The following is a 23731-nucleotide window of genomic DNA, read 5'->3' on the forward strand; positions in this document are numbered from 1 at the left end:
ATTGGGCATTTCCCCCATGATATACTTTCTTTCCTGTATTTCCTCTATCCTGGGCATCAGTAAGTAATCAGTGTGGTTGCTCAAACTTCTGAAGCCAGCACAAATTTACCCAAGTGTCTGGATGCTAGAAATCTACTGCAGGAGACATCACACAAAGTACTTTAGATCATTTAAAAAAGCATCATATCACAGATGCCAAGTAACTTTGTGCCAAGGACAAACACCCTGTGGCAAGGTGAATAAGAGCTGTACAGACACATGAACACAATGAATAACTTTCAGAAGGCCCACCCTGGGTTATTATAGTTTCTGTAATTCCAGTTTGTTTGATCATGAAAACAATGCCTTCGGATCAAGAAATCAGATTTGCAGTTAATATTCTTTTCTTTTTTTTTGAAATGGTTGAAACTTTGCTACTACATAATTAAAATGTACAAAATGGAGTAATTTAACTTTGGTTCTTCAACATTCACCCTCATTTATATTTCTATAATGTCTTTACCTCAAAGAGTTTGATCTTAGCCTCTAAGTATTGGCAAAATGCTAGTGAAATAATTTACACTGCAGGTTAGGTATTTATTTTCAATTCATGGTGAAATATAGTATGCACCTCTGGCTATACAAAAGACCCTCTAAGGCAGTTTGTTAATAGGATTCAACCATGTCACACTTGCACAAGTTTCCCAGAATCCCGCCTCCACTAGCCATCTGGTAGGATTCAAGGAGTTTTCCATGTGCCAAAAAATAGTTTGGCAATGCCAGTTCCAGGGATTCTTTCAAATTAAATCTTTAAACTCTCACCAATCCAAAGTTAAGGGACTATACATTTCTTTAAGCTGTTGTTGCCAGTATGTTTTAAGTATTATTAATGCTTACCTACTTTTGCTCTGTATAATAATGAGATCAGTAACTAAAAATTTCATTTATTTATTAGTGACTTACCAAAGATACTTTTTTCTTGAACTTATAAAATGATGGGAATAAATATTATTGCATTTTTTAAAAGTTTAATAATCAAATGAATCTTATTTAACTTCTATAGTGACACTGACCTTTAGTTCTATAGGATTATTGGGAAATGTTCTGTCAGACATTGTGGTCACATGGTGTCTAATCCACTGGATGAGATAGTTCACCATATTCTGGTATTCGACCCATTTGACTTCAACATCCTAAAACAACAAAATGACAGAAAAGGTCCAGGTCTGTAGCTAATAACATCCACATCTTAACATAATGTAGTCAGAGGTCATTCTGTGAGTTTACATGTCTTTAAGCCTGACAGAGAAAGCCAACTAAATATTTTCTTACTGTCCTTGCACTTCCATTCATTTCTACAAAAACAGCTTTAAAAACATGCTATCATACAGGGCTCACATACTGATAGCCAATTCTGATCCAAAGATAGTAGCTGCCTGGAACACTGTGCTGAGAAGGTTCTGAGGCTGCATCCAAGTACAGCAGAAAAAAATGGTCCATTTTGGGTGCTTACTAGGAATTCAAGAAGTGGAAGTAATAGCTTGTATATGCTGGGTTAGTTGCCATTTCTACCAACCATTTTTGATAAAATTCACTGCATATATGAACCTCAAAAGAACTATACAGGAAAATGGAAAGGAATGAAAAATATAGGAAATGTATATGATGGAATGATTCAACTACTCATTAAGAAAGCTCTTTAAAGATGGAAAGGAAGCTGGCATTTTTTAACTGCTATGCTCAATTAAGTATTTAATGAGTGTTTATGATATTCAAAATATTGTGCTATAACAAATTAAAAATTGTCATTTAATACATAAAGTATATTGTCAAGGAGTTACTGTCTGGATGAGGAGGCAAAGGCATACATAGTATAAACAGTTAAGCAAAATAAAAATCAATATTTAATCAAATATCAAAATAACTGAAAAAGATAGTACATGCTAGGAATACAGATAAGATCCAGGTAAGGATATATGGCCTCATGGGAAAAGTAGTCTCTGAGCAGTTCTGAAATAAATAATTGGAGTAGGAAATAAAAAGACTGGAGTCCCAAGTAAGTTGGTACATTGAAATGGTAATGGCCACCTAATGCTGAAGTAACCACTTCATGTTGGGGTACAGTAGATGAAAAGATAGATAAACTTGAATATATGTAGTTGTTTTTTTGGGGGGGGGGTTTGCATGGCAGGCACTGGGAATTGAACCCAGGTCTCCGAATGTCAAGCAAGAGCTCTGCCTACTGAGCCACCATGGCCCACAAAAATATATGTAGTTTTGAATGTCAGAATATTTAGAGTGGATTTAACCTTACAAGCAATATGAAGCCACTAAAGGTTTTCAAGCTGAAGACATCAGTTTTAGGAAGATTAATTTGGTAGAATGGATTGAACAGGGAAAAAAAAAACTAGAGGTAGAAAAAACATGAGAAAGCTATCATAATAGTCCTAAGGTAAAGGAGAAAGAGCCAGGAACAGGGTAGAGCAAGGAATGGTCATGAGAAACATTCTGAAGGAACACACAAAGAAATAAACAGTAGTGTTAACTGTAAAGGAAAGGAAGAATCAATGATAATCCAAATGTTCTGAGACCAAGTAAATGGGCAATGAGAGAAGCCACTAGAAGAAGCAGGGGAGGGAAGAAACAAGCCAGTTTAGTGGAAATAAGAAGAAATGTTTAGTTGGAAATATGAGGACTTTCAGATGACAGTGGAACAGCCAAATGAAACAAACCAGTAGGTATCTGGACATAGGGGTGAAAGTTTACATATGACATCAAGGACAGAGAGATAGAAGTAGAGTTTTTCATTCAATAAATGTGTCGGGCCTCTTCTAGACAAGAAACAACAATAATACTAATCATTCAGAGATTAAGAAAAAAAGGCTAATGATTTAGCTTTTGAGATATATCTGCAGATAAATTCTGAAGAAGAAACAGAAATTAGGAAGGGAAAGGAATAGTATACAGAGAATCAAAAGGAAGGCCAGGTTAGTAGATCCTCAAAAATGCAAAAAAGGGAAAGGAGGTAAAAATAAATGATCCCTTAACTTATTAAGTGTGGGCCACTTTTTTTTTTTTTAACTTTTTTTTATTGTGAAATATATATACAAAAAAGCAATAAATTTCCAAGTACATTTTAACAACTAGTTATAGAACAGATTTTAAAGTTTGGTATGGGTTACAGTTCCATGATTTTTCGTTTTTTCTTCTAGCTGCTCCAGGACACTCGAAACCAAAAGAAATATCAATACAATGATTCAGCAGTCATACTCATATGTTAAACCTGACCTTCCTTGTATAACTCCACCATCACCTTTGCTCTTTCTCCCACTCTTTACGGGTATTTGAGTTATGCCCATTCTAACTTTTTCATGTTGGAAGGGGCTATCGATAATATGGTATAAAGGGATAGAACTAGATGATGTTCTGGAGAGGCTGGCCCCTCTGCATTTCAGGACTGATCTGGTCCAGGGACCCAACTGGAGGTTGCAGGTTTCTGGAAAGTTACCCTAGTGCACAGAGCTTTTGTAGAATCTTATATAATGTATGGGTGACTTTTAGTACCATTAAGTACAACAGGACCCTATGTGAGGCATCATTTGTTCTGTAGGTGTGTGAATAAAGGATACACTAAGTATAATCTCATTTAATTGTCACAATAAGATTATATATAATTTGTTGACAAATAATTCAAAAAATTTAAAAGTCCTGTGCTGGTGTAGGCCAAATAAAACCTGTCTTATGAGTCAGGTTTGGACCATGGGTCGTGAGTTCTCAGCCTCTGGCTTATTCTATAATACATGTTATAATTTTCAGAAAACATAACTGAATGAAAAATTTAAACTGATGACTTCTGAGGCCTCCCTTTCAGCAGAAATATAGTACAAAAGCCAGAAAGCTTTTGAGGGATGCAAGTGATAGAAACTGGCAGCAAAGACCAACTAGTTGAGAGTAAAGAGTTTAAGTAGGTGATAGGAATGAGAAATAATTAATCTGCTAAAGGAGACAAGAGGTTTAAAGCTGTTTAAATACTACCCACACCACACACCCAAGATGGAGACTTGAGCATGGTTAAATATAGGGATAAGGAACTGCTGAGTCATTGGCACACATTAGAGGAGAGGATAAGTGTGAGCATGAGAGCAAATTACTCACAGATCAGAATGGATAAGACCTTTGTGAGAAAGAACAAGAGAAAGAGAATGGAATTAAGTCTAGAAACAACAGCACACAGAAGGAAAGTAAGAGAATAGAAAAGGGAGGTCCCCAACATGAGCTGCTAAATACTTCAAAGAAAAGAAATAAAAAGTTATTGGCAAGGAGGGGGGAGGAGCCAGGCAGGGTGAGGGAGGTAGCATCTTCAAATGTATAACCTACAGAGGGTTTCCTATTCTCTTCCAAAAATGCATAGGCATTTGTTAACACGATCACTACACAATATATGACTGAATTGAATTACACCTTTTGGAAACAGTGGACTAATCAAGAGTCCCAAAATTTGAGTCCCAAGATATGTCCTGCTAACTAAATAGCTCTGTTACTTTGATCAAATAAAGTAACCTTCTTCTGAGCCTCAACTTCAAATGAGAAAAACAATTCTGGTCATCTTATCTCATGGGATCGTAAGAGTTAATAAACTTTAAAGTGTTTTCAAAAGTAAGATATTCTATACTCACAGGAGAGCAAGTAGAACAGTTGTACAACAGCAGCAAGCTAAAAATCAAAACTCTCCATGTTTCAATGGTTTATAGCTTTCATTTATAAAATGCCATGCAATTCTGAATAGCCTACACTTTATGACACAACACAATTGTGAGATATACTTTTTTAATTTTAAGGATGGAGCCATGAAATGTACATAGTATCCACTTATTAAATGGTATACTAACTCAAATTCTTTTAAACATATTTGAATTATAAAACCTTTAAAAACCACTAAGAAAGAATTCAATCATCTGATCATTACTGAATAAGTATGTTTTACTATGAAAAAATCAATACTCACATTTGCACTGATGCCTTCACCACCTTCTGGAACTTTAGGAAATGCATCATAGAGAGATGATACATAAGTTATTACTGATTTTTCATCAGGTGAGGAGACATCAACATCTAAAAGCAACAACATAAATTGATTATTTGGCAATGTCGATAGATTAATTTTTATCAGATTTTACGTTGGTCCACATATAATAAAGACAACAACTCACCTTCAGGATCCAGAAGTCTTATAACACCGATTTTTTCTGCTACATAAAAAGCGTGCTCTAAATTTGCAAGGTTGCTTTGAACAGCAACAGTATTCATGTCTATCAGGTCCGGCCTAGGAAAAAATAAACTGTTAATGGGATTTTCATTTATGCTAATTCAACATTTATATTGATATGTGCATCTATCTATAATAACTTCTGCAAATATTAATACCAAGCCTGTATTAAAATACAGAGATTTTCACACACACAAAAATTTAACAGTGCGTATTTCTCTTAGTATCTTTAAAGTGCCAAGAGCAAATGGAGCATAGAAAATATAAAACTTTATACAACTTACAAGAAAGACTACATATTCCTCACAGTATTGAAATACACAGATCCATCCTATTCAACCCATTTAAATTCCAGTATTCCAACAGCAGCCTTCCAATCCAACCAGCATCCTCTCAATTTTTCTCCCAAAACACAAAAAACACGTGCTCAGTTCAATGCCGGGGCCATGGTATCCCCCATCTCGGAAGCTCTATCCTGTTAGTGCTGTCTTCTTTCACCCTTCAGCCTTCAGGGCAGAGATCAAGCCCCCCCTCTGTGGAGCCCTCCCTGATCTTTCCAGTCCCATTTCTCTATCTGTTTTCTGATTCTTTATAGTCCTGACCTGTGCTACTTAATTCAGCAATTAGGAGAATCATATGCTTCTTTGGCTTATTAATTCACTGTTTCATGTACATGCACATACAGTTTCTCCCAAGGCTGCAAGAATCAAGTATTAACAGACTTCTATATTTTATCCTTCTGCTGAGATAGTGTACCTAGTAGACAATAAATATCTGCAGAGATGTTGACGTGGGGTTGGATAGTCATTTGAATAATAAATTAATTACTACAATATGCACTAGTCAGGCAACAAACACGGCAACAAACCATGGTCATATATTGAACTAGCTCTACCTGTATGAGACAAGAAAAGATTCTTCAAATAGGCCTTATATAGAGAATAGAAAAACATAGTAACTGAAAACTTAACTCAAGACCAGAAGCCAGTCAGGAAACTTTCAGCTCAAAACCTAAGAATTAAAAGAATATAAAAAATGTGGAAATAGTGAGCTTCAAAAAGTGGCATCTACCCTCAAAATCATCAGGTAAGAACATGTTCACAAACTTGTAAGTGAAGGCATTCTACAACATCCACAAGCATTCTAGGTTCTCAAAATAATCACTGGGGGGAATCAGAGAAAGAGTGGGAAGGCTGGAAGGTAGTGTGGAAGGAATGAGATACAAATTACTGTGAATACAACTTGGAAGGTTAATTACACAAGACACTTAGAATTCAAATTGCTATTTTCTTTTCTAAGATTAATGATACAAGTTTTTTAACCTGATGGTACATTTCAACCTGATGGTATAGGCACCTCAAAAGTTCACAGTTTTATAACTTTTGAAATGTACCCACCCAAATCCTAGGACATCAATATTAGGAAACTCTTGTTTGTCATATGCCACCAATATGTACACTCAAAAGTGATCGCACATTTTTTTATATAAACAACAAATCTATTAAAAACAATGGAGGCAAATGACATGTCTCTAAAAATAACATTTTTTTATTCGCATGGGAACATGCTGAAGAATATGTCAACTTCGAGATTCCTAAGGGACGATCTAAACAGGTGTGTGTTAACAGTCTAGACAAAATCAAATGTCTAAATTTCTTTCATTAAAAAATTGTTTTGTTTCCATAAAGTTCACATATTTTGGAAAAGCAAAGACAAGCCTTTTGGAGTCTGCCAAATCTCAGAACAAGAAACAGCATGTTGTTATACGAAACATGCCATTAGCAAAGAGAGCAAATACTGAGTAATCCCAGAGAGAATGAATAGAGTCATTGAAGAATTGAGTTTTTGACTAAGAGAATTAAACTTCCTTCAGAATGACATAGTCATTTCAGCACAAAGCAGCTGCATAATACTTTGAGTTTGGGTAAGTCATCTCTTTTTATCATGATATTTAAGCATTTTAATGGAACAAAACTGAAATGATTCTCCTCCATTAAAATATTGCAGTTGGTACAGAAAACTGATTAAACTAACAAGCAAAGAAGGAAAAATTTTAAAACCACTATGAAAAACTAACATAGCCTAAAAGTCATTTAACTCTATCCCACCCCTTAGCTCATTTACTAACAGTATGGTCATGCTCAGTCTTCAGATCTGCCCTTCCTCTACTTTCCTGGTGAATGTGAGCATCCAGAAGAGATGTGCTACCTACCTTCCTTCCTTCTTCACAATCTCATTGGGATAGTATACCTTTAAGAATTTAAGCTATTTTCCATATACATAAGAGTTTTCATTTCATTCTAAAGGTTTCATTTCCCTGTAATACTGCCTTTTTGCAGAACATTAACAGCATGTTTCATTTCCATTTAGGATTAAAGAACCAAATAGCATTATACTATACTGTAAATGTGTAGAAGGCAGTATATGCTTCTGAATTATATTTTAGATACTTGAGCATTAACTATTCTAAAAACCCTATTTTATGGAAACTCTTCTAATCATAAAATATAATCCTCTGCCACCTAAAATAATATATACTAGTCTCGTTTTATTTTTCTATGATACTGTAATCTTTTCTAAATGACTCAATCATCATGGATGACAATATATGTTTATTTCCCACCTTTTTCAGATTTTATTTTAAAAAGCTTATAAAGAAATGAAAATACAAGAAGATAAATTTTAAACTGAAGGAAAGGTAAGTCCATAAAATGAAGGTGAAAATGAGGCCAAAAAGTGAAAGCCCCTATATGCATGTCAGTATCCTCAATTTGTTTCAAAAATGTAAGGCAAAAGGTATAAATAAAATGCTATTGCCATAACTGAAAGCAGCTTGGAATAAAGGTACTATTTATCTCTCCAACAACACTCATCTTAAAAGAGCATTCTTCCTAGATAAAACAGAAATATATATCAATGTGTATGTGACATATGTACATGTAGTATCTACTTTAAAGATATCACCAGCCACACAGATAGCCAAAGCTAGCTGAACATTAAAATCACACATGAGAGTGGGCAATGGTAGCACAGTGGCAGAATTCTTGCCTGCCGTGCTGGACACCTGGGTTCGATGGCCGGTGCTTGGCCATGCCAAAAAACAAAAAAACAAAAAAAAAAACTAAAAATAAAATAAACTCACACAAGAAATTTTCGTGGTACAGACACACCCAAATGAAATAACTTCCCAGCCCTCAAACACTTTACTAATATATTAACTTACATGAGAAATAGTTAGAATTCTGCAGGAAAATGAGACTTATATAGTTGTGCTGGTTTGAAAGGATTATGTGCCCTAGAAAAGGCATGTTTTAATCCTGATCCATCTTGTGGAGGCAGCCATTTCTTTTAATCCCTATTCATTCAGCACTGTAGGTTAAAAACTTGATTAGATTATCCCCATGGAGATGTGGCATGCCCACCTGTGGGTATTAACCTTTGATTAGAGGAAGATGTGGCTCTATTCATTCAAGGTGAGTCTTGATTAGTTTACTGGAATCCTTTAAAAGAGGAAACATTTTGGAGAAGGCTTGAGAGCATGAGATCCACAAAATCCCATGCAGCCAGAGACCTTTGGAGATGAAGAAAGAATATGTCCCCAGGGGAGCTTCATGAAACAAGCCTGGAGAGAAAGCTAGAAGACATCGCCATGTTCTCCATGTGTCTTTCCAGTGGCAAGAGGAACCTTTCTTGAGTGAAGGTAACCTCTTTTTGGTACCTTAATTTGGTACCAAATTATAGACTTATTTTAATTGGGGTATTTTCATGGCCTTAGAACTGTAAACTTGCAACTTAATAAATTCCCCCTTTTTAAAAGCCATTCTATTTCTGGTATATCACAGTCCAGCAGCCAGCAAACTAGAATAGTGTTATGGATAGCTTAGACAAATTAAGGCTTACACATTACATCATGCAAAACACTGATTCAATTAACTATAAGGAACATTATAAGGAAATAAAGTCAAATACTTAGAAGGAAAGTAACTAGAAATAGCCTCAGAACTTACTGAGGTGGGGCAGAGGGTGGGGGGCACTGATAAAAATTAGCTAAGAGAACAATTCATTGGCGCAATTTTTTTCTTGAACCCAAAATCTGACAATAGCTGAAAGAACAGAAATACGAGTAGTCAATATAAGTTGTCAAGGTCCAAATCAGAAGATTTTTTACAAAGTATGAAAATTTAAGTGCTTATATTTCATAGAGTTTGTTAAGGTTGTGCTGGCACTCAATTATTACTTATTAGGCAGACTGAACAGTTAGGTTTTGGCTGTCCAGCATCCTAACCCTTTCCCATGAATGAGAAATTTCCCTTTTATGTGTCTTGGGGATGGCGAGGGGACAGAGTCCACTTTCCACTACAAAAACAAAAGTGTATCCGGTTTTTATTTATCTTTCCTTTGTTCAATCAACATCCACTGTCTATCTCAACACCATATACTGCCTAGTCAATCATAATCTTCCTGCAGGACTTGGTTTTAACATCACCTCCTCGGTAAACACTTTTCACTGTTCCCAAATGCTCTGTGCTAACTCTCCTTATGTATTTACCACACGTCTTTATAACTATGCATTAGTCTGTCTCTCACTTTAGACTGTGGGCTTCCTGAAGCAGGATCTATGTTTTATCCATGTTTATATCCTTGATATTTAGCCTAATGCCTGGCACATGAACATTTAAAAAATAAATGAACAATAAAGGAATGAATGAGCTGTGGGGACTGGAGCATTCTAATGATTCAAACTCCTGGAGACGATTTCCATCCTAGATCTGTTCCTTTTTATGGGCAAAACCAACATCTATTGCATTCAGCCAGGGTTTCAAATTCTTAACCATCCAACTGCAGCAGGACACAATATCATAGCTCCCCACAATGTAAAGCGAGCACACACCCTTCTGAGGTTTCCTAAAGGCTTTTCTCTGCTGAAAACAATTTGGAAAATAGACACAGAGTGAAAACAACACACAAGGAGAAAATTATAAGGTTGCAAAAAGCATAAAATTGATGCCTTTAGGTTCCCCTCCCTTCTCTTATGCTCTCATATTCTCTCACCTTCAGTTTTTAAACGTTCAGTTTAACACTTCATAAAATAGTAACAATAACAAAACAACAATGTATAATGTAGCTGGCAGTGCACTAAAGGTTTTAAAGATATTATTGTACCTAATCCTCTCAACAACCCTAGGCAGGAAGTTGTATTATTATCTTCAAGTTACAGATGAAAAAGAACTGAAGTTGAAGGAGGTTTATAATTTGATCAAAATATAAGCCACGCAGGTGGTAGTGTCAGGATTTCAAGCCAGGTCTGTCTGAATACATAATTCTGAGCCCGAGCTTTTCCCTGCACTATCCAGACATTATAAACTGAGAACAAACTACATGGCAACAACTAATACCATATTGAAATCAAAATAAAGAAAATATAGAAGAATTTATGCTTTTGCTACTGAAAAAAAACAATAATGATAAGGTAAGAGACATAAAGAAACACCAGGAAGTATGTGTGTATATGACATACACAAAAAAATTAATTGTAAGAAATAAGATAGTTACAGATTTTTACCAAAACAGGTGCTCATGAATATATAGTACACCGATGTTTCCCAAACTTGCCTGAACTACACGTTTCAATACAGAGAAAGGTCTAGTCATCAGTATTTTAACAAGGAATCCCCCTGTCCCCCAGGTGATTCTTATTTAGCAAGGCTGGGAACTAAATATCCTAGAATCTCTCCTCTCTTAGAATTCTTTCACTTTTCTGCCAAAATTATATATATGTTTTTTATTGGTAAAAGCTCCCAATATTATCAGATAATTTTATATCAAGACAAACACTAAGCATGCTCAAACACAAACATGCCTACTTCCTTATGCCCTCAGCAGAGACAGCAACCTTGTAACTATTTTTCAATCTTTCCTTTTATTGTTAAATCAAATTTAGTGCCTGCCTGGGGTGAAATTTAGTATTGAACATACTTTTAAATAAGACTGTAAAATAAGTATGTACATGAGAGCATTTGGTAACAATTTTCTTTTCCAAAGCTAAAACCACCTAAGTAAACTGTGAATTGAGACATCTGATTCCCTGAAAGAAAACAAGGCAACAGTTTCTTTCTAATTAAAAAAAAGGATAAGGTTTATATATTTGAAAAAGAAAACTATGTTGTTGTGAGAGGTGTCCTGTGATTCAGTCCTAACCCTCTATCTATCTGTATGACTTTGAACACACATCCTGTAACCTGTGTTTTGATACCCTTCTATGAAAAATTAAAATCAGGAATTACAGAAATTGAAAACTGGAATCATCTAGAATTCCAGTTTTCCCTAGAAAGTATTTGGAAATGTATGTATGGTGGAGGGAGGCATTTTGGGCTACTACTGTCCTAAGGTTTAAAAAAACCAACTGATTTGCACAAGGTCTTGAGAGGATTTATATCGAAGTGTTTTTGAAACTAGATACAAAGAGCAATGTATACTGTTTATTAAGAAGTATGTATTGGTACATAAACAATGTGATGAAAATATAATCAGAGAAGGCATAACTCAATGCTTTAGTATGAAAATAAAAACTTAATTATTCTAGTCAACGAATTAGCATGTTCATTCATTTGCTCAATATTTAATAGACATCCATAATGTGCCACACAATGTGCTGGCTAGGCATTGAGAATATAATTGATTTTGCACTACTGGAACTTAAACAACTGAATGACGAAGAAGTCAAAAAATCACGGAAGTAAATATAATTGTGACTGCATAAAATGCTACAAAGAAAAAGGAAATAGGCTATGAGGCTACAACTCAGAGAATGTTTTCTCAGTGAAATGCAGGGAGAGCGCAGAGCTCCAAAGGGAGCCTGGAGTAAGCCAGGAGAAAATATGGCAAAAGAGCATCAGGTAGAGATGCAGGTACTCTGTGGTTAGCAGAAGCAGGACTCCAGGAAGACCAGTGCATGCATGAGGGGCCCACACGTGAACATAGTGAGAGATGATGCTGGACGGATATGATGGTAGGAGCTAGGATGATGCAGAATCTCATGGACTTCTTACAGGATTTTGAACTTTTTTTCTAAGAACTCTGAAAAGTCATTAAAATGCATTAAGGAACGTGGTAAGAGATTAAATAACTAGATCTAAGGTCAGAGAAGAAATTTAAAGGAGCAGCAGTGCTCCCGAAGAATCTAGGTAGGAGACCATGGCAGCTTGCAAAAAAGCAAGTGGAGAAAGTCAGGAGATATTTAGAAGGCCAAATCCACAGAACATAGTTTCATAACACTGGCTACAGTAATTAAGGGTGTAGACATGGATGAGAGACAAAGCAGAGACATAAGAGAATTTTAAGTATGCAACCTTGAAAAACTAACATTTACTGGCCATGTGAAGGAGGCTGAGTCTGAAAAAGGAAGCTAGCAGAAACAGCCCAAGAAATAGGAAAAAAACAAAGGAGTGCAGTGCCATAGGAGCTGGGGAAAAGAACACTGCAAGAAGAAAAGAATGATCAAGAGAGTAAAATACTGAGACGTAAGATTAAGCCTGAAAAATAGTCACTGGATTGAACTACATGGAAGTCACTCATGACCCTGGAAGAAGTGTTTTAGTGGAATGACAAAGCCAGCAGCCAGACCTGAGTGGGAAGTGATAACATGAAGAGGAAGGGAGTACACATCTCTTTTGAGAAGTCTGGTCTTAATGGAAAAGAATGCCATACAGTAGTAGCTGGGGTTAAGTGAGAGTTTACTGTTGTGTGCTGAATAGAAGCGGCATCTTCACACATAAAAGCCAACAGGAAAAATATGGTTGAGAGGGAAAAGCTGAACATGCTTAAAAAAGAAAGAAGGATTTCTAAGGCTTCTGAGGCAGTGTTAGACGCCAGAGCACAAAAGGAGGCAGACAGGCCTTAGATAGGTGGAGAAGAGACGGCAGGATTGTGTTTTTGGTAGTAAGAGGAAAAACTTCCTGCCTGCTGTTTTGATCTTCTCAGAGAGGAGGGAAAGGTGGTAGAAGAACCTGGTTTGAGGAAAGAAAAAAGTAGTGAATAACATGAATAGAAAAGGACTGCTGATAAGAACTGAGACACCATTTGTGGGTGGTGATCATGAAGTTGCAGTGGAAACAATCTTCCCAGAAGTATGGCTTGCTCTGGTGTGCTTCACTACTTGGGTGCATGTACAGACAAAGCAGACGGCCAGGCTTTGCTGGAAACTAGTATGTGCTAAGCAGCCTGCAAAGAACTAAACAGGAATTCCATGAAGTTAAAAAAAAAAAAAAATAGCAAATCAAAAAATAAGTATACTCTACCTACCTACAGATCAGTCTTAGAACATCCGCACTCCAGAACACACATGTATGAAGCTACATATGTCACTTAACATCTGTTCTTCAACAGAACCCACAACAAGATATGTATTAAGTATGTCTCACTTATCCTATGACAGCAGAGCAGTTATGATAACACTAACACATTCCTCAAGATGACTGTTCAAACTGTTTATGGATTAAATCATGTTCAGACTTAGCATCTTACTGCTCTTATTGGTGAAAAAAGCAACTATTGTGCTCCTCCCTAAAAAAAAAAGACCTGTCCTCCCCTCTCCTCCAGTAAATTAACATGAACATGCAAAATATCTACCCACAGCTGCGTAACTGGGTGTAGGCATTCCCTTATGCTCATATTTGGGTACATACTGTTGAAAGAAACCAAGCTAAGAAATCATAGGTAACAACAAGCTCTGTAAGTAATTTCCCCTTGTTCTCAAAACTACATGCCTGAGTTTATTTCAAATATTTTTTCTATTTTTCTACAAGGTTCCTCTCTACTAACAACAAGGCAAATAATAATGACAGTGAAACACTATCATTTATGGCAAGATTTGTTAGCGTTTCAAGATTGGAATCTAACAACCTCAGAAATTAAAAGACAGTTAATGAATTATGATTCTCAACTCACAGAGAATAAATCAATCCAATAAAAGTCTCACTGATTTTAACAAATAAAGAAAATAGTATGGATTTTAATACCCTAAGGTATGTTTTGTGAACTGAGAGTAAATGTTAAGTAAATCTTAGTAACTAATAGATATATATCACCACCACTACCCAAAAGGGGGGGGGGGACAACTTATTTTTACTATGGCATAAAAGAAAATACCAAAGTACTTCATAAAATAAGATGAGGATATAAATCTATCCCACTTCTAAGTTTGTTTTCTACAGATCGATTTACATGCCTGCACAATGACACACATGAAGATGTTTAATGAAACATTTTTGATAGCAAAAACACAATGTCTGTCAATAAATTTCTATAAATAAATTGTTACACTCATACAATAGAATTATGTGCAGCCATTTAAAAAGAATAATGTAGATCTATTTGTGCTGACATGGAAAGATTTCCAAAATAAACCGAGGGGGAAAATAAAGATGCAGAATATATATATACTATTCTTCCATTTGTGTTGTAAGAAAAAGATTATATACATGCTCAAGATTAGGTGCTTATGTAAATTATACTGCAATAAAGCTGGCCCTCCCAAAGAAGAACAGGTGCTTGCACATGTAGAGAAAATTTATGGAAAAATATAAAAGAAATTTAACAGTAGTTTCTCTAGAGAAAAGGACTGGAAATCATGAGGAAGGTGACCAAAATTCAGTATAGACCCTTTTATTCAATTAGAATGTTTTATTATGTTAATGTATTGCCTTACCAGTTGGTTTTTTTTTTTTAACACAGATACAATCAAAAAAAGATTGCAGCAAGCTATGCCCACAATAGGAACTATTACAAAATCTACAAGGTTTTCAGGTTGAGACAACCAGTTAAGCCATCTTCTGATTAGAACTGTGCCTCTTTTCAGTTTTCCACTTCAAAAAATGGAACTAGGAAAACATGGGATATACTTTACTTCGTATCTATATGGGGGGCTTTGTATTACAGAGAGTTTCTGTAAATTTCTCTGGGCAAGAGGGCGAGGAACATAGAAAGAAGGTAACATAAGCAGGTATTTCCTCTAAATATTTACATGCCAAATTATATCCCCAAAACTGCATGTAAAAATATGCAGCTATTTTTAAAACATTCATTGAATGTGAACACTGACTCACACGCCTCTCCTGGATGCAGATACATTTACAAGTAGTATACGTGAGAGCTTTTTGAGAATTTAGATATGTGATAATGGTTAGAAGTCAGGCACTGCTGCTCTCAGACTCCATTCAATTGAGTTCACTTGGTAAATAAATAAGCAATGAGATGTTGCTTTACAAACTGAAATAAATACCTGGGACATTTTTTAAATTAATAACCTTCAGGAATTGGAGTCTGTATCTTGCTTTTGGCCACACAAACCAGGGCCCACATCCGTGTATGCACACACATAACTACACACCCTTACACACCCGTCTAGGTTCTACAGCCTGAGGGCAAAACTGGGTCTGAGAGAAAAGAACTAGTCAATACTAATCTAACTTTCTATGGGAACATTTCAAACCCTCAAGGGCTTCCTGCCCAGTATTAAACCAGTCCAATCCAGTTTAGCTTGTAAAACATAACTGAATCACAGGCCTCCAGGTCACACTATTAAACAAGATGATTCTGACCACAGCCTTCCAGTCTAACCATCCCAATTACAGCATCTTTAACAGTTAACATAATTAAATATGATGGCCTCATTAAATTCTAATTCAAAATGCAAACAATGGACAAAGTAATTGCTACCCAACTACACACACAGACAAGTGAAAAACTCCTGGTTGCTTAATTAGAAAATATTTACATGGTAAGTCCCTGAATGTTTTACCTCTTGGGTTTCTGAGTATTACTTGAGTAATATATTTAAAACATGCCAGTGAAATGAATGTCAGGGGCCTTATAAGGAGATTTAAATGAATGGGATAAATTGAAAAACAGGAATAGAACAAGCAGAAACTAGTCAGCAGAAATAAGCTCTCTGCCAAATAGGCACCCCCTAGCATTTTAGCATTTTAGTCTTGACATACTTAGTGTCTTTCCGTATTGCTACCCTAGGTTCACACAGCCTGCTGCACATTTTGCACTGTTCTGTCAGGCCCATGGGCATGCATTCATGTCCATGCCTGCTTAAGAAGACATGTTTTCACACTGAGCAAGATTGGGCGCTGCTGTTTTAGAACTTGGCTTTCATCATATGTTCTTGGACAGATACCCATTTGGAGAGATTGATAAAGTGAGATAAGTCAGGGGCTGAGCTGGAATTCAGAGCTTCACTTTCTCAGAATGAAGTAAATCAATTTTACTGTGCTGCCTGAGCATATCCTTAAGCAAGGGCAGAGAACTATCAGTTGAACACTGCTAATAACACCTACATCTGAAGAATGCACAGTACTATAAGGAATTTTACACCTCTATAGCTACCCTAATTCTTGGTGATTTATTAATCCACTAGGGTTTAGGGGATATGCTTAGAATCCCTTGGCTACTGGCTCTCAGTTAACTACTCCATCCTCTTTTGCTTTTAAGCTACTTAACCACAAATGCTTTTCCGACATCCTTTTGATCTAAATCCATCAAATCAATCGTACTTGTTATTCCTTTTATAGAAAATTAATGTTAGTGGCAATACTGAAGCTTATTTCATGGTTTTCAGTGAAAAGATACTAATGTGCTTTAAAGGAAATTTAAACTATACAAAAAGAACAAGAAGAAATTTGTACAGATAAATGGTATTTTAATTATTTGAACCTTTTCCACTAAAAACTGAACATGACAAATAGAAGTTCACAGAAACAATTAGGAAAATAATTGTTTAACTCAGATTTAAAGGAAAAACCATGTACTTAATCAGTGATCTGTTTAAACAGAACCTATAGGACTATCTCTTGAGAGCTCTTCCACCAAATCATAATACTTTAGCATTCTTATTTCCCATGGCATAATCTAGATTCTTCATCCTTTAGGATAATATGATACTAAAACCACAGCACAGTTCATTTTTGTTCTGATTTATGTTAAGCATTCTTTTATTATCTATGATTATCTATAAATGAGTGAGTCTAAGTTAAGCAATTAATGTTCTTTTCTTTGCCTTACAAGAGGCAAAGGCCTTATTTAGCAGTTGCTATTGATACTATTAGTCATTTCATAAGTTCGACAATATTTTCTTATCTCTTTTCTAAATATCATTACTATTTGGGATTATACTACCACAATTGTCCTAGTCAAGATTCCATTCCTTGATATAGTTTGCCTATAGGAAATTAAGAAATTACACAGATGTATATGAGAGCTTGAGTATCCTCAACTACTTAAAAGGGAGGTGATGTCTAGCATGTTAGTTTTCCTTTGAGCCTCAGTTTCTTTATCGAGAAAAATGGAAACAGTGCCATCTATTTTACAGTCTAGTGATAAATTTTATTTTATTTTATTTTATTTTATTTTTTTGCATGGGCAGGCACCAGGAATTGAGCTCGGGTCCCCAGCATGGCAGGCGGAAATTCTGCCTCTGAGCCACCATTATACCACCCAGCCTTATGATAATTTTTAAAGTTATAACATTTAAACAGATCTAGGACTAAAGTTTACATGTAGTCAACATTAAGCATATATTTTAGGGTACCTTCTTTGTACTAAGTACTTTCTTTTTACCTTCATGTATCATTTTTATTGCATATCTACAAATTAACCTTCAAATTAACCTTATAAATAAATGTCTTCCAATTTTCATTTCATATAATACTTCAAGAAATACAAACATTAGAACATTAACTTTTCTATGGAAAACTTTAAAGATATTTCATTGTCAGTAAAATACTGCTTAATGGGGTCAACAAACATGCAACTAATTTTCAAAAATCATATTCTATGTAGGAATACTAATAAAAATGTGGTCAATAATTCAAATGAATGTATTTAATAATAATGTTTGAGAGTATAATTTGCCTGAATATGAAATCCAAAAGATGCCATTATCCTGTTCCTATTCCAGATCAATATTTCTTAACTTGTAAAGGTTATACCATAAAACTTACTAAATCAATTACTACAAATATACCTATTGACTTTTAAATTATATATTTTCTTTCTAATCTATGAAATATTATATATTCTATCTAGACTATACACACCTTCTGCTTAAACTTCGCCAAATCTCTCATCAAATTCCACTGCAGCAATCACAAAGTTCTTTCCTGCTAAGTTCTCACTCCCTCTTAAGAGCTTTCTTAACAAGTATTTCAAATGGTTAAAGTTGGGGTTTCAGGAGAAATCAAACCCATGGGCCATCTCAGATAAACTGTATAATCAAATAAAGCCAAATAAAAACCCACTGTCAGCTTTTTATCAAAATTAATACAAAAATAGGTGGGGCAAGATGGTGGTATAGGGAGAAATGGAATTTAGTTAATCTTCTAGAGTAGTTAGTAAATGGCCAATAACTGTTTGGAACAACTGTGTGGGAGACATCCGTGACGGGACACTCATCCTACATCAGTCTGGAATGAGTAGAAGGGCCAAGATCACAGTGCAGAACCATTAGTATAGACCAAACTGCAGAGGCCTGTGCCCTTCTCCCACTGGCACAGCAGGCTGTGTTGGAGACACTTCCCTATGAGAAAAAGACACAGTTTCTACTAGAAACAAGGGAAGGTAGCTCAACCACACTTCTACTGTGGTTTTAATGAACAAATCTGGACTGCTGAAAACAAGCACAGATAAACCCAGAGCAAACAGGAAATGAACTTTGAGATCTCTCAAAGCAGATGGGGAGGTGGGGCTGATGGGGAAAAAAAACAAAACAGAGGGTTTTGAAGCTGGCAAAGCTCTGAATACTAGAAAAAGGTTGTGCCCCAAGAAAAAGGGAACAAGGGAACAAAGAGCAACGTACCAACTCCAGCTCTTGACTGGTGAACCTTGGGGGCTGGAGACTGACTCTGAAAGGGATTTCTTTCTTTCTTTTTTTTTTTTTAACTATTCTAAATAGGTCATTAGAGAATATCTCAGGCATTTTCAATTGTCAGCACTGACTCAGGCCAACTGCAAGTTAAGAAAGGTCTGAGAGACAAAGTAACTGGTCAAGGGAAGGAGACAATCCCCTAAAGACTGTATCTTCTTCAAGAAAAGGGGGGTCAGGCCCAACTCAAGTGGTAACTCTCATTCAAAGAATTCAGACCCCAGGAGCTGGAAAAAAACAATTTAAGCCTACCTTCCACCTCAGCCTGTCTCAACCACACCCCTGGCAGGGACAGGGTCTGCTGAAGATTACAGAAACTACACCACTTTTAGCTCGTGGGGAACTGCAGGCTGACAAGTGCCACCTGCTGACTAGGATTGGAAAAGCACAGAGTCTAGAGACTTCACAGGAAAGTCTGACAACCACTGGTTCTCATCCTCAGGGAATTTTGATACTGATTACACCCTCCTCCTGAGACCTAGGCCTGTCCCGTCTGGGAAAATCTGATGGCACTGACTTTATCTTGGGAGACCCTCCCCCCCCCCCCAAAAAAAGGCCCCATTTAGAGAAGGCAAGAGCAGAAAAACAAGAGCTGAAAAAAATTCTGATCTGTTGAACAGAAGCTATGCTAGAGGTCTATAGTAAGTTAAACTGAATGCCAAACAGATAGAGAACAAAGAAAACCCTAGGTAAAAGAGTGAAAACGACCTCTAAAATAAATTAATCAAGGAAATCAGATGCTTAAACTCATAATCAAAAGATTAACAGGGTGATAATCAAAAGATTATGAGTCATTCTAGAAAAAACATAGATATGGCCCAGTCAAAGGAACAAACTAACACCTCAAATGAGATACAGTTGAAACAACTAATTAAAGATGTTCAAGCAAACATGCTAATTCAAATCAATGAGTTGAGGGAAGATATGGCAAATGAGATGATCACCTTTTTGAGTGACCCTAAAGAACTCAAAAGCTTGAAAAAACAAATGGCAGACCTCATGGGAATGAAAGGCACAACAGAAGAGATGAAAGACACAATGAAGAAAGGATTAGTGAGTAAGCTGATAGAACATCTGAAATCCTATACACAAAAGCACACACAAGGAAAAGAATTGGAAAATTATGAGCAGGGTCTCAGGGAATTAAATGACAACACAAAACACACAAATATTTATGTTATGGGTATCCTAGAGGGAGAAGATAAAGGAAAAAAGAAAGAATAATGGGGAAAATAATCACTGAATATATCTCATCTTTTATGAAAGACATAAAATACAGATTTAAAAAGCGTATCATACTCCAAACAGAACAGATCTGAATAGACCTACTGCAAGACACTTACTTATCAACTGTCATATGTCAAAGAAAATGAGAGAATTCTGAAAGCAGCAAGAGAAAAGCAATCCATCACATACAAGGGAAGCTTGATAAAACCCTGCGTGGATCTGTCAGCAGAAACCATGGAGGAAAGAAGGCAGTGGTATATTTAAGATACTGAAAGAGAAAAACTGCCAACCTGGAATTCTATGTCCAGCAAAACTGCCCTTCAAAAATGAGGGAGAGTTTAAAATATTTTCAGACAAACAGGCACTGAGAGAATTTGTGAACAAGGGAACTGATCAATAAGAAATACTAAATGGAACTGTGCCAGTTTGAAACTATTATGCATCCCAGAAAAGCCAGGTTCTAATCCTGATCCAATCTTGTGGGGCCAGACCCATTGTTTAGGTTGGGAAACTCTTTTAGATTGTTCCCATGGAGATGGAAACCAGTTGTGGATGTGATCTTTTGGTTAGATTACTTCCAAGGAGATGTGAGACATCCAATTTTGGGTGTGGCCTTTTGATTAGATGGAAAAGTGACTCCACCCATTCAAGGTGGCTCTTGATTAGAGTCTTGTAAAAGGGGAAACATTTTAGAGTCTTGTAAAAGACTAGAGTCTTGTAAAAGGGGACACATTTTGGAGAAACCTCAGATGCAGATTTTTGGAGAACAGTTGTTTCAAAGCTGACAGAGACATGGATGTTTGGAGATGCTTGGAGTGGTGTCAGAGAGAACAGATGCCTAGACGGTGGAGCCCAGTAGACTTCGCCATGTACCTTTCCATGAGATGCTAAGCAAGCCAGAACCAAGAGTTGTATCCAGGAGGAGCTAGGTGAAGACCCACAGACACTTAAGGAAGAAACCACTGGCATCAGAAGCCAGACACAAGGACTAGCAGACACCAAACACGTGCCTTCCCATGTGATAGACATAGTCTTTCCTGAGTCAACATTTCTTTTCCAGGATGCCTTAGTTTGGAAATTTTTCTGGCCTTACAACTGTAAAGTTGTCACTTATTAAATTTCTCTTTTAAAAGCTATCCCATTTCTGATATATTGCATTCTGGCAACATAAGCAAGCCAAAACATACGGTGTATGGAAAAAATACAATCAATGTAAATGGGTCTACAGTTAACAGTAACACTGTAATATGCATCCATTAAATGTAACAAAGGCAATATGTCAAAGTTAAATGTCAATTAAGAATGGAATATAAAGAAGAGGTATGGGTTTTTGGTGGTGGAGGTGTTGTTTCTCCTTTTTATTTTATTTTATATTTTATTCTTCATTTTTTTTCTTCTCCTTATTTCTCATGCGGAAGAAATGGAAATGTCCTGGTAAAAGTATAATAACTATGTAATTATACTGGGAACCACAGATTGTCTAGTTAGGATGGACTGTATTGTGAATGAATAAAACTGTTTAAAAATAAACAGAAAGATACAAGTGCTGGAGAAAATGTGGAGAGAGGGATGTACCTATTCACTGCTGGTAGGGAAGTAGAATGGTAGAGCCCCTCTGGAGGGCAGTGTAGAAGTTCCAAAGGAGGCTAGATAGGATTGCCACATGATCCTGCAGTCCTGTTATTAGGTACATATTTGGAAGATCTGAAAGCAGGGACACGAATGGATATTTACACACTGCTGTTTATGGCAGCAGTATACACAACTTGCAATGGAATGGAGGTGACCTAAGGGTATACTGAATGATGAAGAAAAGGGTGAACTGTGGCATAAACATATAATGGAATACTGAGTGCCTGTAAGAAAGAATGAAGTTGTGAGGCATGTAACTAGGTGAATGAATCTTGAGGAGAATATGTTGAAGGAAACAAGCCATAAACAAAAAGACAGATATTATAACACCTCACTAATATGGATTAACAGTAATGTGCAATCTCTGAGAATTGAAATGAGAGCATAGGTTATCAGGGGAAGGTTTATTGTAAAGGTTCCTAGATTGAAAGCTCTTATAGTAGTCACATTTATTTCTGAGGTATAATGATTATTTCTAAATTCTGAGATGCTCTGCTTTTTGTATAAAACTTGATTGTCCCCTGGAAGTTCAGGTATCTGTGTGACACCTGAGACTCAGAGCCAGAGTTGTGCAGCTATGAAAGTCAGCATTACCCCATACAGCAACTACTAAAAAAAGGTGAAAAAGACATCCGACTTCAATTAGAGATATGAATGAAGCTGATCTAGTTAGGACTAAGGTAAATAAGACTAAAGGATAAAGGATGATACTGACTCTATTTTAAAACTTCAACTTATGGGTGAGAACAAAGGAACAGATGTTTATTTGGTGCAAAATTTATATTTTCAGTAGCACACTATCTAATTTAACTTGTATGGTGAGTTTATTCGAACAGCATAATTACATGGAACCTTGAATAGGTGAGAGGTTGTTGGTTTGTACAGGTTGGTATGATGCCCCAATACATTCCAGAGTAATCTCAGCAGAAAACAAGAATGTATTTGCAAAGACCCCTTGAAGGACTCAGGGGAAAAAGTGGAAATATTACACTTCCCCACCTGGGGAATTCCTAATATTCTCGAAAGCACTGGGGACCAGTGGAAATAAGAGTCTATTTCCTAAATGTGATTACTTCCCAATACCCAAAACCTACTTTTGGTGATTTTTCAATTGTTTATAATTTTGTCTCTTTTACTCTTTAGAATAAATCAAGACATTCAACAGTGACAAATGTTTGGTTTAAACCTATACATTTAATTCTTAGGTATGCTGTAAGAAAAATACTCAAATAATTGCTTTTAAATAAAAAGAAAGGCCTGCGGACATTAATTAAAATTAGGTCCTACAGATAAAAGATTTCTTCTAGGGAAAGAAACAATAAGATTTCATGAGACACGGGATAATTTAACAAATGTTCAGCAAGAAAGAAATCTTGTAAACATTTAAACCTAATATACAGTATTTCTACCATGACATTCTAACAAAGGAAACAAAGCAAACTAGGAAAATCAAAGCTCAAATTTAAGCTAAACGATTTTCTAAAAAGAACACTCTGCCACAACAAAAGTTCAAAACAAATAATATTTGCAAGGTCCAAATGCTCTCCTTTAAAACATTATGTGCTAGGACATTAAACTTCCCTAGGACACTTTAGAATTTTAACATATATGGTAGGTTATATATTCAAGAGACATATGCTCAGCATGCATATACCATTTTGTACTTATAATCCTTTATGAGGGTTGTTAAAAAGACAATGCCC

The 23731-nt window shown here is 36.0% G+C and overlaps 1 protein-coding gene across 25 annotated transcripts in view; it reads right to left on the bottom strand.

Moving 5' to 3' along the window:
• DST (dystonin) overlaps window positions 1-23731 on the bottom strand; it is a 512816-nt gene that overhangs the window by 169493 nt on the left and 319592 nt on the right. For all 25 annotated transcript variants that reach the window (XM_077162141.1, XM_077162131.1, XM_077162146.1 and 22 more), the window contains 3 exons: window positions 5190-5302; window positions 4985-5091; window positions 1053-1172 (listed from right to left, as the gene is read on the bottom strand). In XM_077162141.1, coding sequence (XP_077018256.1) covers window positions 1053-1172; window positions 4985-5091; window positions 5190-5302 — 340 coding nt within the window. The remainder of the gene's footprint in view (window positions 1-1052; window positions 1173-4984; window positions 5092-5189; window positions 5303-23731) is intronic.

This window comes from Tamandua tetradactyla, chromosome 5 (assembly GCF_023851605.1).
Source record: "Tamandua tetradactyla isolate mTamTet1 chromosome 5, mTamTet1.pri, whole genome shotgun sequence".
Taxonomy (NCBI): domain Eukaryota; kingdom Metazoa; phylum Chordata; class Mammalia; order Pilosa; family Myrmecophagidae; genus Tamandua; species Tamandua tetradactyla.